This window comes from Diadema antillarum, unplaced genomic scaffold, assembly GCF_040938485.1.
Source record: "Diadema antillarum isolate AM-2024a unplaced genomic scaffold, OU_Dant_1.0 scf00000023, whole genome shotgun sequence".
NCBI lineage: Eukaryota > Metazoa > Echinodermata > Echinoidea > Diadematoida > Diadematidae > Diadema > Diadema antillarum.
The window spans coordinates 51,584-66,611 of NW_027270912.1; the positions used below are offsets into that span (position 1 = coordinate 51,584).

At 38.0% G+C, this 15,028-nt stretch overlaps 1 protein-coding gene across 1 annotated transcript in view; it reads left to right on the forward strand.

Annotated features, from left to right (window-relative positions):
- Nucleotides 1–12,232: 12,232 nt before the first annotated feature.
- The window catches only part of LOC139731802 (guanine deaminase-like), a 53,003-nt gene continuing 50,207 nt past the window's right edge, over nt 12,233–15,028 (forward strand). Inside the window, exon 1 of the mRNA XM_071642680.1 lies at nt 12,233–12,465. Within this exon, the coding sequence (XP_071498781.1) occupies nt 12,328–12,465 (138 nt within the window). The 5' untranslated portion in view covers nt 12,233–12,327. The remainder of the gene's footprint in view (nt 12,466–15,028) is intronic.

A 15,028-nucleotide genomic window follows, 5' to 3' on the forward strand; every position in this document is an offset into this window, starting at 1 on the left:
CGGATCGGTCGTATGTTGGCTTTCTTGTGAGCGCAGTAGCAAAGGTAGTCCCAGACACTGGATTTTGTGTTTGCCGTCGACATATCTGTTTACCACCGAGTACTATGCAAAATAAAAAAGATCAAGTAGGCCTAATTTAGGCCCTGGGGCTATATTACACTCTGTACGTTATGTGTTGGGGCAACAGCTTTGTACATGAAAAAAAGTGTAAATTTATGTAAATTTGAGCTTAGGTGTAAACTTTACGCGTAAATTTATTCTTGTCTAGCTAGTTAGAGTCATAGTCATAGTACCAGTGGTGGGCCAGTGTCAGTGTCAGTGACAACACTACAGTCGTTTAGATACTAGATTGTCTAGACTGACTGTGTACTCTAGTATTAAAGTAACCCCGGGACATTGCTTTCGCAATATGCAATATTTGTCATACATGTATTTGCGAGACTTGTCTTGCCTACATATTGTTGCCACGTTAACATTTCGTACTATACCGGTACCATATAGTATGTTTTCACACTCATAAGGATTTCATTTTGAATTGTGCTTGAAGCGAACAAGTGCAAGTGAAATCTTGGATTATACAGTATTGCCTTTTATATTTTTTATATTCTTGCCAGTGTCCATTATTCATGGTTTTATTTTGCTGCCGTATTGTATGCTAAGTGATTGTACATGCATTTGCTTTCATGATATATAGGGACCTACAATACATGTAGTTGTCTTATTTGTGACGCTTGTTTTGCCTACATGTACATACTTTGAGATGCAGTGTAGTATGTTTTCACACTCTTTAGATTTCACTTTGAATTTCGTTTGAAGCAAATGGGTGCGTGTGAAATCTTGTATTATACAGATGTTCACGGATTGCCTTTAGTTGATATTGTTATGCCAAGAATGCATTTGATATTCTTGCCCGACAGTGTTCATTCTTATGAATCTTTATGGATTTTATGTTGTTGCTATATTGTATGATAGTTGATTATACAGGCATTTGCTTTCGTGATATACAACATTTGTTGTATATCTGTGATACTTGTTTTGCTTACATGTTGTTACCAAATTATGTTTTCATACTACACAGTGTATGGGATAGTGTTTGTTAAACTCATTACTAAGGATTTAATTTTGAATCATGCTGAGCTAAGTACAAGTGAAATCTTACATTTACAAATGTATTGCCTTTGTACTGTTGCCAGGAATGCCTTTGGTGTTCTTTTCAGTGTTTATAATTCGTAGATTTATATTGCCATAGTGTATGCGGATCAACACAATATGTTTTCATACTATACCATAGTGCGTTTTTACACTCATTAGGATTTTCTTTTTGAATCACGCTTGAAGCTATCAAGGGCAAGTGAAATTGTGCACTATATTGATGTATTGCCTTAGATAATCTTGCCAGACAGTGTTCATTATTCATGAATTTTATGTTGTTGCCCTATTGCATGTCCATTATAATTTATAGATATGCATTTGATTTTGTGATTACAATAGTTGTCACAAATTTGCGACACTGGTGGTCTTGCCTATCATTTGCATAATATGTTCCTGACGCATGTACTGCCTGTGATTATAGCCGCCATATTAGGTATGATAATGGTACGTGTACTTCAAGCAAATGGTATATCACTGTACTGTGGTTGATTCTCAGCAATCAACTTTGACCTTGATGAATGTCAAATAAATTGTAAAAAATCAGGAAAATTAACTCTGTCCAACTTAACTTTATGTTTTTTGTGGAAGACAATCTTGAAAGGAGTTCATGCTTGTAATGTGTGTGTGTGTGAGTGTGTGAATACATATATATGTATATATGTATATATATATATATACATAGATAATTATATATATATATATATATATATATATATATATATATATTGATTGAGTACCAGGTAGTCTACATGTTGGTGCAGCAATATCATGATATCGAAAGTAAAACAGAAACCAATTTCATGTTGATCACCAACAATTTATTTACAGCACACAAATTTGAGCGATTCGCTCTTTCTCAAGTGTTGTTGCAAATCGCTCAAAAATTGGTGTGGTGAAATAAATTGTCGGTGATTAGCATGAACTCGATTTCTGTTTTATTTCATGTATACAGATATACAGTGTATACATGCCTATAGGCATATTGCTTCCTATACCAATATGTGCAATAGTGGTAACTACATTGTACTACACACTACTAATGATAATGATAACAGCAGGAATATAGATAATTAAGGTGATGTTGTCTTCCAAATTTCTAATATGTTGAACGAGTGTCAGATGGGGAAGATGTATTACATGATCATATCCACAAATCATTGATTTTTACAACTGGACTGACTGGAAATTTAATTTGACCTGTTTAGTGGGAGAAAAATCAAAAGCACGAACACACATCTTCTTACAATATCATTGGAGGGGGGAAAATGCAAGACATAGGGGCCGGGTGAGAGGGGTATCAGAAAAATGGCAGGACACAGACAAGGACAGGCGCGCGTCTTTGATTATTTTATACCAAAGCAGATCACGTCTCCGAAGTCAAATAGATCTATCCGAAAGGTGAAAAAACACCTGTTTCAATACAGACAACTTTCAGAGAAGAGTGTGAAATAAATAACATAAATGAGTACATGAATCTGTGGTCAACGCTGGATTGAGAAGTACCAGTTTGACAGTTTACAAGTTCAAGTAAATATCAAGGGCTATAGCGGCTGTCATACTGTCCGATCAGTGAGTTGACCGTACCGTACTCGCGAGGAGCTGCGGAGGTACCGCTAAGCAACATGGCGGCGTGTGCACTGAGGCGTCACATCCGGGGTGCGCGGTGGCGACACCGAGCTCAGCGGGTTGTGAATGGGTATGATTCTTCTATGTGTAAGAGTTCTGTGGCATGCACTACGTAGCATCTTTTTGCCGGCTCTTTCACGATCGCTTGCAGGAATTATTTTTCAAAAATCGCGTACGGAGACAATTTTTGATGTCCAAGCGTATAAATTGGTGAACGTTTATATTTTTTACTCTTCTTAATTATCAGTACAGTGAAAATCTCAGGACTGCTTCCCTTTAAGGAAATATTCTTCAAAGTATTTCCTCTCAATAGCGCATGTCAAAAATTTAAAAATCCCAAGTGCCCAAAATGACTTTTGGCGCACTTTGGTATCTCTCTGGCCCACTGTGCGCCGGTGCCCTTTCCCTGCTTGGTTTCCCTAAAACCCCTAAAAGTCTGGGGATTGAGAGCTTCCTGAATTCCCAATGTCTGTCCAAAATATCTCGTTACGTTAGTGTCAAAACGCACCCCCCCCCCCCCTTGAAAAAAAAAGCTGGTGACGCCCCTGTATCTGGCAATACGAATAAACACATGTTTTAATGCATTCAATACAAAACAAAGAAATGGATGCTTCCCCCGAGGGTTGTTTGACGGACCATTCTGGTCACCGTGATCTCACTATCATTGTTGTTTGACACGAATTCCATAAATTGTTACCATTGTCATGGCAAACTTACCGGTACGCATTATGTTGCTCTGAATACGAGTGAACAGCCTAACCATCTGAGAATAAAGAAAGGTCATTTGTACCAACGTGCACATGAGGTAATTGCGAACTGGCTTATTCTACAAGCTTAACTTCCCAATTGATCCTTATCCAGTCTTAAATATATAAGATATAATTTCCTTTAACGGACTTACATACAATGTAATTTTGTTTACTTGTTGGGGCATCAGTAATGTTTGTTGTAGATTAGTGATGGTTTTCTTCGACTTGCAAGAAAAAGTATATATAATATATATATATGATTACCATCCTCTGGTTAGCTGAGAAATAGAATTTCCGTCCTGATGCTACAGATTTGCATATTGGAACAATACAATAATTGCATATGAACAAAATGGCACTGATCGATGACATTTTCCACCCCCCCCCCCCATTAAAAATTGGAGTCATGATTCGCGTAGAGAGAGTTTTCATCAATTCGTTTTGTGCATGTCGATGTACTAAAACATATTTTCATTAACAATTTTATGGCAATATTGAAGCTATTTTGTATGTATTAAGCAAAGTTGATCAAGGCACATGTTGAATAGATGTGATAGATTAGATGTTTTTATGAATGGTAAACCAGTACAACAAGTAGACCATGTTAAATACCTCGGTTTCATTGTTGATAATACATTGAAATGGGATGTTCATATCGAGAATTTATGTAAAAAAGCAGGGAAATTAGTGAAGTATTTAGGCAGACTTCGTCATTTCATCAATGAATCCAATCTGAAATTGATTTACCAGTCGATTATCTTACCACTTTTTGATTATGCTGATATTATATTTGAGTCAAGTTATAAAAAGTATCCTTCAAAATTGCGCTGGGCGAATTATCATGAAAACAAACCCTTATGAACATGTGTCTAATTTACAAATTCATTCTTGTTTTAAATTGGTCTTCTCTTGAATCCAGACGTAGGAAGCATTTCAACATGTTTGTATTTAAATCAACTCATAATATGTTATCCTTATCTATGAATGATATATTCCAGCCTTCCCGTTACTCATTTATCTTCGTAACGCAGGTAACATATTCTTCTCCCAAAGCCTCGTACTGATTATTGTAAAAGAACAACACATTTTATAGGGGATCGATGCAATACAATGCACTGCCTTATGCCTTGAAATTGACCTCAAGTCCAGATATATCTTTAAAGGGATTAGAAAATTGCGTTTCTCATTTTACTTGATTATTGTTTATGTAACGTGTAGATGTATATTCCGCATTCAGTTTCGTTCTCTGTTGAATGTACGTTGATGTCTGGTCTTTTTTTGTGCGTGTGTGTATGTGTGTTTATATTTCATCATCGAAGTTTATCATTGTATATAATTCACAGCTGAAATACTTCTCTGAATTTCTGTATTTTCTTCTTACAAATAACTGCGTAGATGCCTGTTTTTTGTGTTTATATATTTACCATCGAAGTTTATAATTGTATATAATTCACAGCTGATATATTTCTCTGAATGTTTGTATTTTCTTCCTATGTAAGGGACCCCTCTGTAAAACAGCGCTGTTACGATAACAGAGCTGAGTAGGGTCATCCCTCCGTTGAAGGTCTGTTTTATGTAATATATCTTTGTTTTGTATATCTTTTTAATGACGGAAAATAAATACAATACAATACAATACCCGCTGTATGCTAAAGGATTAGAACCAACGCTTGCTGTCGGGCGAAAGCTCGGTGGTCTAGTGGAAATGACGCCTGTCCGGTGATCGGGAGGTCGTAGGTTCGAATCCTGCTCGAGTATGTACGCCCATGATTTTTTTATCATGGCTGCTACTAAAACACTGATCAATTCAGTGCATATTTACGTCGATCGCATATTTACGTCGATCCGTTGACATTTATATACTTTGTCATTACTTTTGCCGATTTGGAACGTTGTGCTTTTGCATTCGTCGCAGCTGAATACCAAAATTCAGAGCGTTATGTAACTGACCCGGTGTGAAACTCATTGTTTTGTACAAGTCTACTTTTAAGTTCAGGCCTGTGGCCTTGCATTCGGCTCGGTTCATGCTACCGATTTGACTCGGTCTTGATAAATGTCATTATGGATTCCAACAGCTCTCTTTATGACCATAATTATTATTTGCAGAATGTTGAGCTGTCACGGATGTGTACTATGTATTCATTGTTCATTTAAAACATAGCTCTGGGATCGCCACTCTGGTTTCCCTCACGGTATTCCTATTATCCAGGGCTCGACACTAACAGTGGCCCGGTGGCCCGGGGCCACCAAAAATGAAAGTCGGGCAACCAAATTTCAAAAAAGGGCAAATTTGGTGGCCCGCCTCGGGCCACCAAATTTTTTTGAAAAGTATATGTCAATAAATTCGTAACTTTTTGCACCGGAAATTAGCAGTTAAATTTGTTCATTAAGGATGGATGAAAAGGACTGAATGAATGCCTGAGAGTTAGTGTTGCAAGTTTGTTGAAGTTTATTTATGAGTAGATATGTCCAACTTCTAATTCTTACTATCATAAATCTTAAATATTTGACTCATTAAAAAAAAGGACTTTTAATGTTTTTTATTGGGTTTTTGAAAAATTTGAAATTTAGGATTTTGGTGGCCCCATCGGGCCACCAAACAAAAAAGTTAGTGTCGAGCCATGTATTATCGATTTGTTATGTTTGCTGTGGAGCCATCTGGCATATTCTAATTAAGTATCTGTCGTCCCCTCGCTGGTTTTAATTTGTCACATGTTTGTTGGGGGTTTTTTTATCATTAAATGTACGCTCATTATGTGATCGTGTTTGTGTATAATGCAAATAAGTCAAACATCATATGGTAATTTCTGTGAAATTCTGCATAAATTTATAACATAGTGCGAGGGATCTCGTGAGACAATCCTGTGTATCAGCATTATACCCTGTTCAGTCCGACATTGTTTGCATTGTTTGGATTGTCTACACATGCTATTGTTATCATTTCGGAAGCCCACTGAGACACTTCATGTATCCTTGTCTACTTGTTGTGTGTGTTCCATGTTTGTCTTCTTCAATGTTACTGAGTCTTCTCGTCTACTTTCGGCGTGTTATTAATGAAGAGAAGATTAATGTTTTTAAGCAAAAGTTATCTGACGTTAATTGGTCTTGTTTGTATGATTTGTATGATGCTAATGACTCTTATGAACAGTTTATTAATACTTTTTTAATACTATATGATTCAGTTTTTCCTTTAGTTGAGAAGAAGTCAAAGAAAAAATGCAGAAAACCATGGATTACCCCAGGCCTCCTGAAATCTATTTATCAGAAGCATAAGTTGTACTCTAGGTTTATTAAAGATCGAAGTGATGCAAACTTTAAAAAGTATGTGGTATATAAAAATTTGTTGACTTCTGCTGTCCGACAGAGCAAAAAGAGGTATTATGATAATGTTTTTCGGTCTACTCAATATGATATCAAGAAGACATGGTATCACATAAATGAATTATTAGGGAGAGGGAAGAAACCATTAATTCCGAGTGAAATGTACCATAATGGCATTACACTTCAGTCAGATTTACATAAAGCTGAATATTTTAATAAATATTTTATTGATTTGCCCTCAAAGATAACCAATGATATACCCGCTGCCAAAAGTTTAATTCTAGAATATTTATCTGTGCAAAGTCACTCCTCATCATTGTATTTTACTCCAACATCTGTTCATGAAATTATAAAATTTGCTACTGCCCTAAACCCATCAAAATCATGTGGGTCAGATGATGTATCTCCAATGGTTGTAAAGAGTTGTATACATTATATTGCTGATCCCTTGTGTGATATTTTCAACAAGTCTCTTTCACAAGGAATTGTTCCACAAAAATTGAAATTAGCAAATGTAATCCCTGTATTTAAAAAGAATGATAACAAATGTATAGAAAATTATAGACCAATTGCTTTGTTGCCCATTTTCTCAAAGATCCTTGAAAAAATTGTGTATAAAAGATTGGATGATTATCTTCAATCATATAGTGTTTTGATTCCACAGCAATTTGGTTTTCGGAAAAAATGTTCCACGAGCATGGGTGTCTTGAATTTAGTGAATACTGTCGTTAATGCTATTGATAGTGGCAGGTATTGTATTGGTATATTTTTAGATTTGTCGAAGGCTTTTGATACTATTGACCATTCGATACTCCTGTGTTAGCTTGAGCATTATGGTATTCGTGGGGTAGCTCTAGCTTGGTTTAAAGATTACTTGCAAAATAGACAGCAATGTGTAACGGTAAATGGAGTTAAATCACAGTCGAGGCAAGTAACATGTGGTGTTCCACAGGGCTCAGTCCTAGGCCCTTTATTGTTCCTTATTTATATTAATGACATTATCAATTCATCTAGCTTGTTTACTTATTCGCTTTTTGCAGATGACACTTGCTTACTTGCCCACCACAACTACAGTCAAACCTGTCTATAGCGGCCACCCGAGGGATACGGAAAAAGTGGCCGTTATAGACAGGTGGCCGCTATAGACAGGTAATCCAACTTTGTGTGCATTGCCTACATGTACATGTATCATCGTTGTATATACATGTACATTTATGTGTGTACGTATGCACACGTGTGTATCATGCATATCTAGAACAATGCCGGTGTTTATGAAATTGTTGCACAGTACACTAGATGTAGCATGTGCACAGTCATGAATTAGTGCATTATTGTGACTGAATAAGTGATGAATGCAACGGTGGCGATCACTGAATGTTGCCCAGAAATGACTGGCACGGCTAAAAAGCAGAATTATCAGCTCGGCTACGGCTCCATCGGGTTTTTGGCCGCTATAGACAGGTTAAAATCTACCGCGGGAAACAAAATTTGTGGCCGCTGGCCGCGTTAGACAGGTGGCCGCTATACACAGGGTCTTTAACATGGCTTTTCTCTCGGGGGGATTTTTCAGTGGCCGCTATAGACAGGTGGCCGCTATAGAGAGGTGGCCGCTAAGGCAGGTTTGACTGTATTTGTTACCCTTAATAAACTCTGTAAATGATGAAATTGGTAATATATTTGAATGGTTTTGTTGTAATAAACTATTATTGAATACTAGCAAATCTCAATATGTTGTATTTAGATTAAGAGGGAAAAGAATCCAAAATGACATTGTTCCACTGGTTATAGGCGGTAACCAGATTGATCGAAGCCAAAATGTACGATTCCTAGGCGTTAAAGTCGATGAATATTTATCGTGGAAAGACCACGTCAGTTACGTCTGTACTAAAGTTTCTCGTAGTGTTGGTATCATATCCAAGTTACGTCTCTATTTACCAAAAGAAACCTTAATTACTCTGTATAATGCCATAGTTATGCCTCATTTAATGTAATATTTATACTGTAATGTAGCTTGGGGAAATACTTATAAGACTCATATAGATAAGTTGATTGTTCTTCAGAAAAACGCTGTAAGGTATATTACAAATTCAAACTATAGAAGTCCAAGTTTGCCATTGTTTATTCAACTTCATATTTTGCCATTTGAAAAATTAGTTATCTTGAGTTGCTTGATTTTTATGTTTAAGACACAAGGTGATCCGAAATCTTTCATGAAGGATGCGTTTGTGTTAAATTCTACCGTTCATGCTTATAATATACGCGTAAAAGTAATCTCATTCATCAACCCTTTGCAAGAACTCAAACTGCCCAAAATTCATTTGTATATGTTTGTATCAGAGAATGGAATAATTTGCCATTGAGAATTAGGTCAGCCTCATCACTATCCAACTTTAAACGTACATGTCGCATCTATCTTGAGGGAAATTTGTAAAACAAGAATTGATCAGGGAAGCTTAATTTAAAAGTATAGTAAAATAGAAAGTATCTTTCTGCAATTTCATGTGAATTATATGTATGTGCATGAGCGTTTTTGTGACGCGTGTTTGTGTGATTGAATGTGTGCGCGCGTGTGTGTGTGTGTGTGCTTGTGTTGCATCTGTCCCATGTAAATATGTTACTATTATACTTCTTGTTAATATGTTTAAAACTTTAGTACACATGTTTTGCTTTGTTTTATATGTTTATCCGGGACCCCTTTTTAACAAGCTCTGCTTCTTTTGGGGTCCCAAACCATTCATTATTCTTAATGCTGTATCCTTTTGTAAAATGTCAAATGTTTAATGAATTGGTTAAATAAACTTGAACTTGAACTTGAAACTTGAACTCTTTTCCATTTTTCCGTTCTACTCCGCAGGGTTAGCTTGTTCTGATTCTGACGCCGTTCATGTCCGTCAATTTCTCTCGTATTCTGCCACATTTCTTTGGCTGGTTATTTCCTCTTATCACGAATTGATTCATGTCACTATAGTTTTATATGTAAAGCTGATTCTAATACATTTCCCCCCGCATCTTTAATGGCTGATTTATATGACATGAATGCGCCGTTTCATTCCGTTTCAAATAATGACCTCTTTGAACTATTTAGGCATACAATGTCTGAATCTGGTTCATTTAGTGGGACAGATAGTACACGAATTACCCCTTATGATAAACTTGTCGCTGATAATTGTGACCGTGCACCTCAAAACGAACATAAAGTCACACACACTGATTTTGCGTGAGGACTGAAAATAAGTGAAATGGGTCAACCTAGCCGAACTTGACTTTTTCATATTTTCTGAAAGAGCGGGTCTTCTTTTACATTATGCTAAACTTTGGTATCATAAAACGGGCAGGAAAGTGTGTTTTTTTAGCAATTTATCTCTAACATTTTTGGTAGAATAGTGTGATTAGGTGTGTCTTTAGAATCCCCTTTTCATTTCTGAAAAACCTTGTCCACATTCTTCACTTTCAACTCTAATAACTTTTGAAAAGATAGTGCTACTGCTTTGAAAGTTGGCATTAATTATAGACAGAATGTGTTAATGAGGCATGCTTAATTTCAGTTTAATCTCATAATCTCTTCATTGTTGTTACTCTGGTGGTTAACTTCCTGTTTTTTTGTCCCATTCATCGCACAGCTAGCACGGTTTGGTAAGGCGCTTGAATAGACACTGTACTTCAGAGCCTCTTTTCTCAGTTCACACTTTTCCTGAGTTTGTGCTTTCTTTCCAATATTTAAATAGGTTAGGAGAGTCCATTTGATTTGAGTTATACAACATTTTAAAGCTTAAGGTCTGCTCTTTCAGAATATGGTCTTAACTAGATATTCATGTCTGGCGACTTTTTGTTTGTTTTGAGGTGCAGGGTCACAATTTGAATTCTGATTTAACTCAGAACGTTTTGTGTAATTATATCACTGTGAACCAATGTAAAGATAATTATGTACACTAATTTTTTTCTAAAGATACGTTTTCCTTGCTGCATTTGAATATAAGGGGTATAAGTAAGCATTTCGATGAGTTTAGATTTTTACTGGAATCTGATATGAATCAGCCATTTTTAGTCATTGGACTAAGTGAAACTTGGTTAACTTCTAATTCTGGAAATTCTTTTGCAGTTGATGGGAATAGCGCTGATAGCGACCCGGGCTGGCCAGAAAATACGCAAAAACGGCCCATGTTGATGATGGGTGATGACCAAAGAAGTTCTAGAACCTCTTTGGTGATGACAGTCTGTTTCAGAATCTCCAAAATTGCGGCAATATATAATGCAGCGATTTTTTTTCTCCCTTATTATTTGAATTTGCGTTCTTCAAAGAAAAAAAAAGATATTAGTAGGACCCTATAAATTTCAGTAGGTATTTTAGGCGTAAATATTCACAACTGAATGACACACGCCTTAAAAAAATCAAAATAATAACAACAACAACAAACGCGGACTGAACTGACCCCGCGACGAAGGCAAAGGCTCTGCAGGACAAAATAGGCGTAAATATTCATTACTGAATGATACACACGCCTAAAATTAAGATAAGAACAAAAAAAAAACAACAACAACAACAACAAAGAATTCCGTGTGTAGAGTTCTGTGGACACAAAACTACAATTGTATGTTCGATGTTGACGCCGTCAATATCCAGATGAATAGCGAAATACTGAGTAGTACGGGCAGAGTGTCTGGAAGCCAGACTATTTTTAGCCGGCATTTAATTTAAATTAACAACAACAACAACAACAAACGACGGCCAGGATGGCATAGGCATGCATGCAGGAGACGACTCTCCTCCCCTGATACTTTAATACCTACTGTACAATAAAAGTGATCTAGATCGTACGTGCATTTTTACGCACGAGTTCCCTGGTATCCGGCCTTGTCCTTGATTGTCGCAAGGTTGTGGTTTTCTTCTATAATCTGCTTTAGTTTTGATTACAATGGTACAGGGTACACTAGTTATGTTGTAGCATACTCTTGCCTGCGGTATCTCTACAGACTAGGAGGATAGCAGTAGACAGTTCGCCTCGCTCCGCAGCAATTTTAGCAGGTCGCGCGGTATTGTACCACGGACTCGACTCGACTCTGCACGTTGCACTCATCTCAGCGTATTGAATTTGCTGCTCCTCAGTGCAGATCCTGTGTGCAGATCTCGTGCGGGTGCGTGCGTGGATGCGGCAGACCAGAAACGTTATCACATGGGATAAGATCTAATGTCATGAGTAATGGAGGCGTCTGACCTCCCTGGTCTTTGTCTAACACCGAACAGCCAACAAGCTTTCTTCAACGCTATATAATAAAAAGAACAGAACAAACGCCATTTGCCATTGACACTGACAGGCCGCATTCATCGAAATACAGTGTAGCACGTACCGTCGATGAAGACCGGATTTCGTCTGCTGCGTCCAACCTGCTACAGCATCCTGACGGTGGATCAGCCGGACGGTTACGGGCCGGGCAAGCGTGCGTACGAGCTACGGTCGGCCGATCGGTGAGACAAGTCTACATGAACATGGCAGACACAGGCCATGCCAATACTAACGCCACCACAGTGTTTTGTGGCACTCTGGTCCACTCAACTGCCTCCAAACCACTGGACGTTCTGGGTAATTTCGCCATCGGTTTTGAACATCGAAATGGCAAGGTAAAAAAACAAACAAACAAACAAACAAAAACGATTCTGTCTATCGCATTGGGATTGCCCGATCGGTCACTACCACTGCACATGCACTGTCTATCCTAAACTGCAACCATGACCAGCCGGCCCTATATAACGCGAGGTGCTCCCCCCCCCCCCCTCCCCCGGGGCCTATGGGGGTTATAACTTACCATATTACTTGACTATACAGTGCACTCCCGTTATAACGAAAATGCTAGGGACCGGCAGTTTTCTTTCGTTACAACGAAATTTTGTTATAACCGAACAAATACAATATATAACAAAAACAAGGAATCTGTTCTCTGAATACTCATCATACACTGGAAAGCTCTAGTTCTATAACGTGATGGGATAACTGTATACACTTTACAGTAATAAACCCATCAAGTTCCCCTCAGAAACTGTGCGTGACACAAGGAGGGAACACACAATGGTGTGAAGCGTTCACCCATGCAGAGACGCTATAAATGCTTGTTCCGCTACGTATTTTCGAAAGCAATTCGCATTTCGTTATATTTAAACGGAGCACATTTCTTTTGTTTTTCCTTGTCTGTGGCACTCGGAAAAGACTTTGTTATACAAATGTAATGGAAATTTCGCTATAACCGTGTTCGTTATAAGCAAATTTTGCGCCATAGACTTTAATGGTAATATTAACATTTTGGGACCAGAAGATTTACTTCGTTATAACGAAATTTCGTTATAACCGTAATGGGAGTGCACTGTAGTATGTCTACCCGTTCATTAACCCCGTCGCGGGGCGCTGTAACACAGTACGTATTTGTCCGTATGGGGTCGCTGCTGCGGTTACCCGTTCATGGGATCTACTGTAGTATACAATTAATAATGAATGGTCACAAGTGCAATGGTACCACTACCACTACCAGATTTCGCAAGAGGTGAAAGATAGAGGCGCTCTATTCAACGAGGCGAAGCCGAGTTGAATAGTGCACCTCATCTTTCACCAAGTGTGAAATCTGGTTCCATTGCACGCGTATAGACCATACACTACAGTCAAACCTGCCTTAGCGGCCACCTGTCTATAGCGGCCACTGAAAAATTCCCCTGGAGAAAAGCCCTGTTGAAGACCCTGTGTATAGCGGCCACCTGTCTAACGCGGCCAGCGGCCACAAATTTTGTTTCCCGCAGTAGATTTTAACCTGTCTATATAGCGGCCAAAAACCCAATGGTGCCGTAGCCGAGCCGATAATTCAGGGGTTGATGTTTTTCTGTTTTGTAGCCGTGCGGGGCAGTAACGTTCAGTGATCACCACCACTACATTCATCCCTCATTCAGTCATAATTTAATGCACTAGTGTCAAGCTTTCTTCACAACAATACACATACTGTGCAACAATTTCATATACTCCGGCATGGTTAAATGCATGAAACACACGGTGTGTGCATACGTACACACATACAATTACATGTAAGGATACAATGTGATACATAGTAGGACCTACATGTGAGCAATGCGCACAAAGTTGGATTACCTGTCTATAGCAGCCACCTTTCTATAACGGCCACTTTTTCCGTCTCCCTTGGGTGGCCGCTATAGACAGGTTTGACTGTATTTGTTTTATACAACACCTCGAACGTCAACAGATTTTGGTACCGGTACTCACAGATTCTTGAATTTAGCACAGAAATGGCAACCATTTTCCGTGAAAGACGAATGAGTAGCCTCACAGTTGCAGTCACTGTATAACACTACATGAGTTGTTCGTACAATGCGAAACGAAGTTGTTTACAAAAATGAGTGACAAAAGTACGCGCTTGTAAGCGCACTTGTAATTGTTGAGTGCACGTGGCACATGTTTATTTATTGTGACATCAGAGCGCGTGCAATAGAACATTTTGGTCGAATCATAATTGCACGGTTTAGACAGCCGGAGCGTGTAATAGAACCTTTCACTAAATGTCACGTGATGGGCAATCGACCAATCGGATAGCTACACTCTAAATAGGTGTTGTATGATATAAGTACTAGCCTACTCAAGTCGAACTTAAAATTTACAATTGGCTAATGGTACGCTGTGTGTGTCTTCGCTGTTGCTCAACTTTCGTTCTTATGAAAATGAAGATTTTTTTAGACTTCTTTCATGTTGCCGTCATCACGATTACTAGTACTGTTAGGCCTAATACAAGATAAAATATATAAAGACAATCAATGGAATTATTGTATGTGTTTTGTGGACTTTGAAACTGTATTACAATGAAAAATTGTTGATCAGAGCTGGTAGTTGATACAATATATTACATTGTAAAACTGCAATTCATTTGAGACATATGACATGATAATTTGGTACAACAACAAATCTCTTGATCATTATTTTACCAAAGTTCAGCTACAAATACATTAAGTTGGCAAGTGGTTTCACTAGTTTACCAGTACATTCTAATCTTACAAAGTAATAAGCACATTATTCATTGACTTGATTTTGTACCCATGGTTTAACAAGTGAGCACATGAATGAGTCTGTGGTGCAGAGTGTATTCCCCATGCTGACCCGGTATGTACATGTACTACACAATCAGTGGTATGGCCG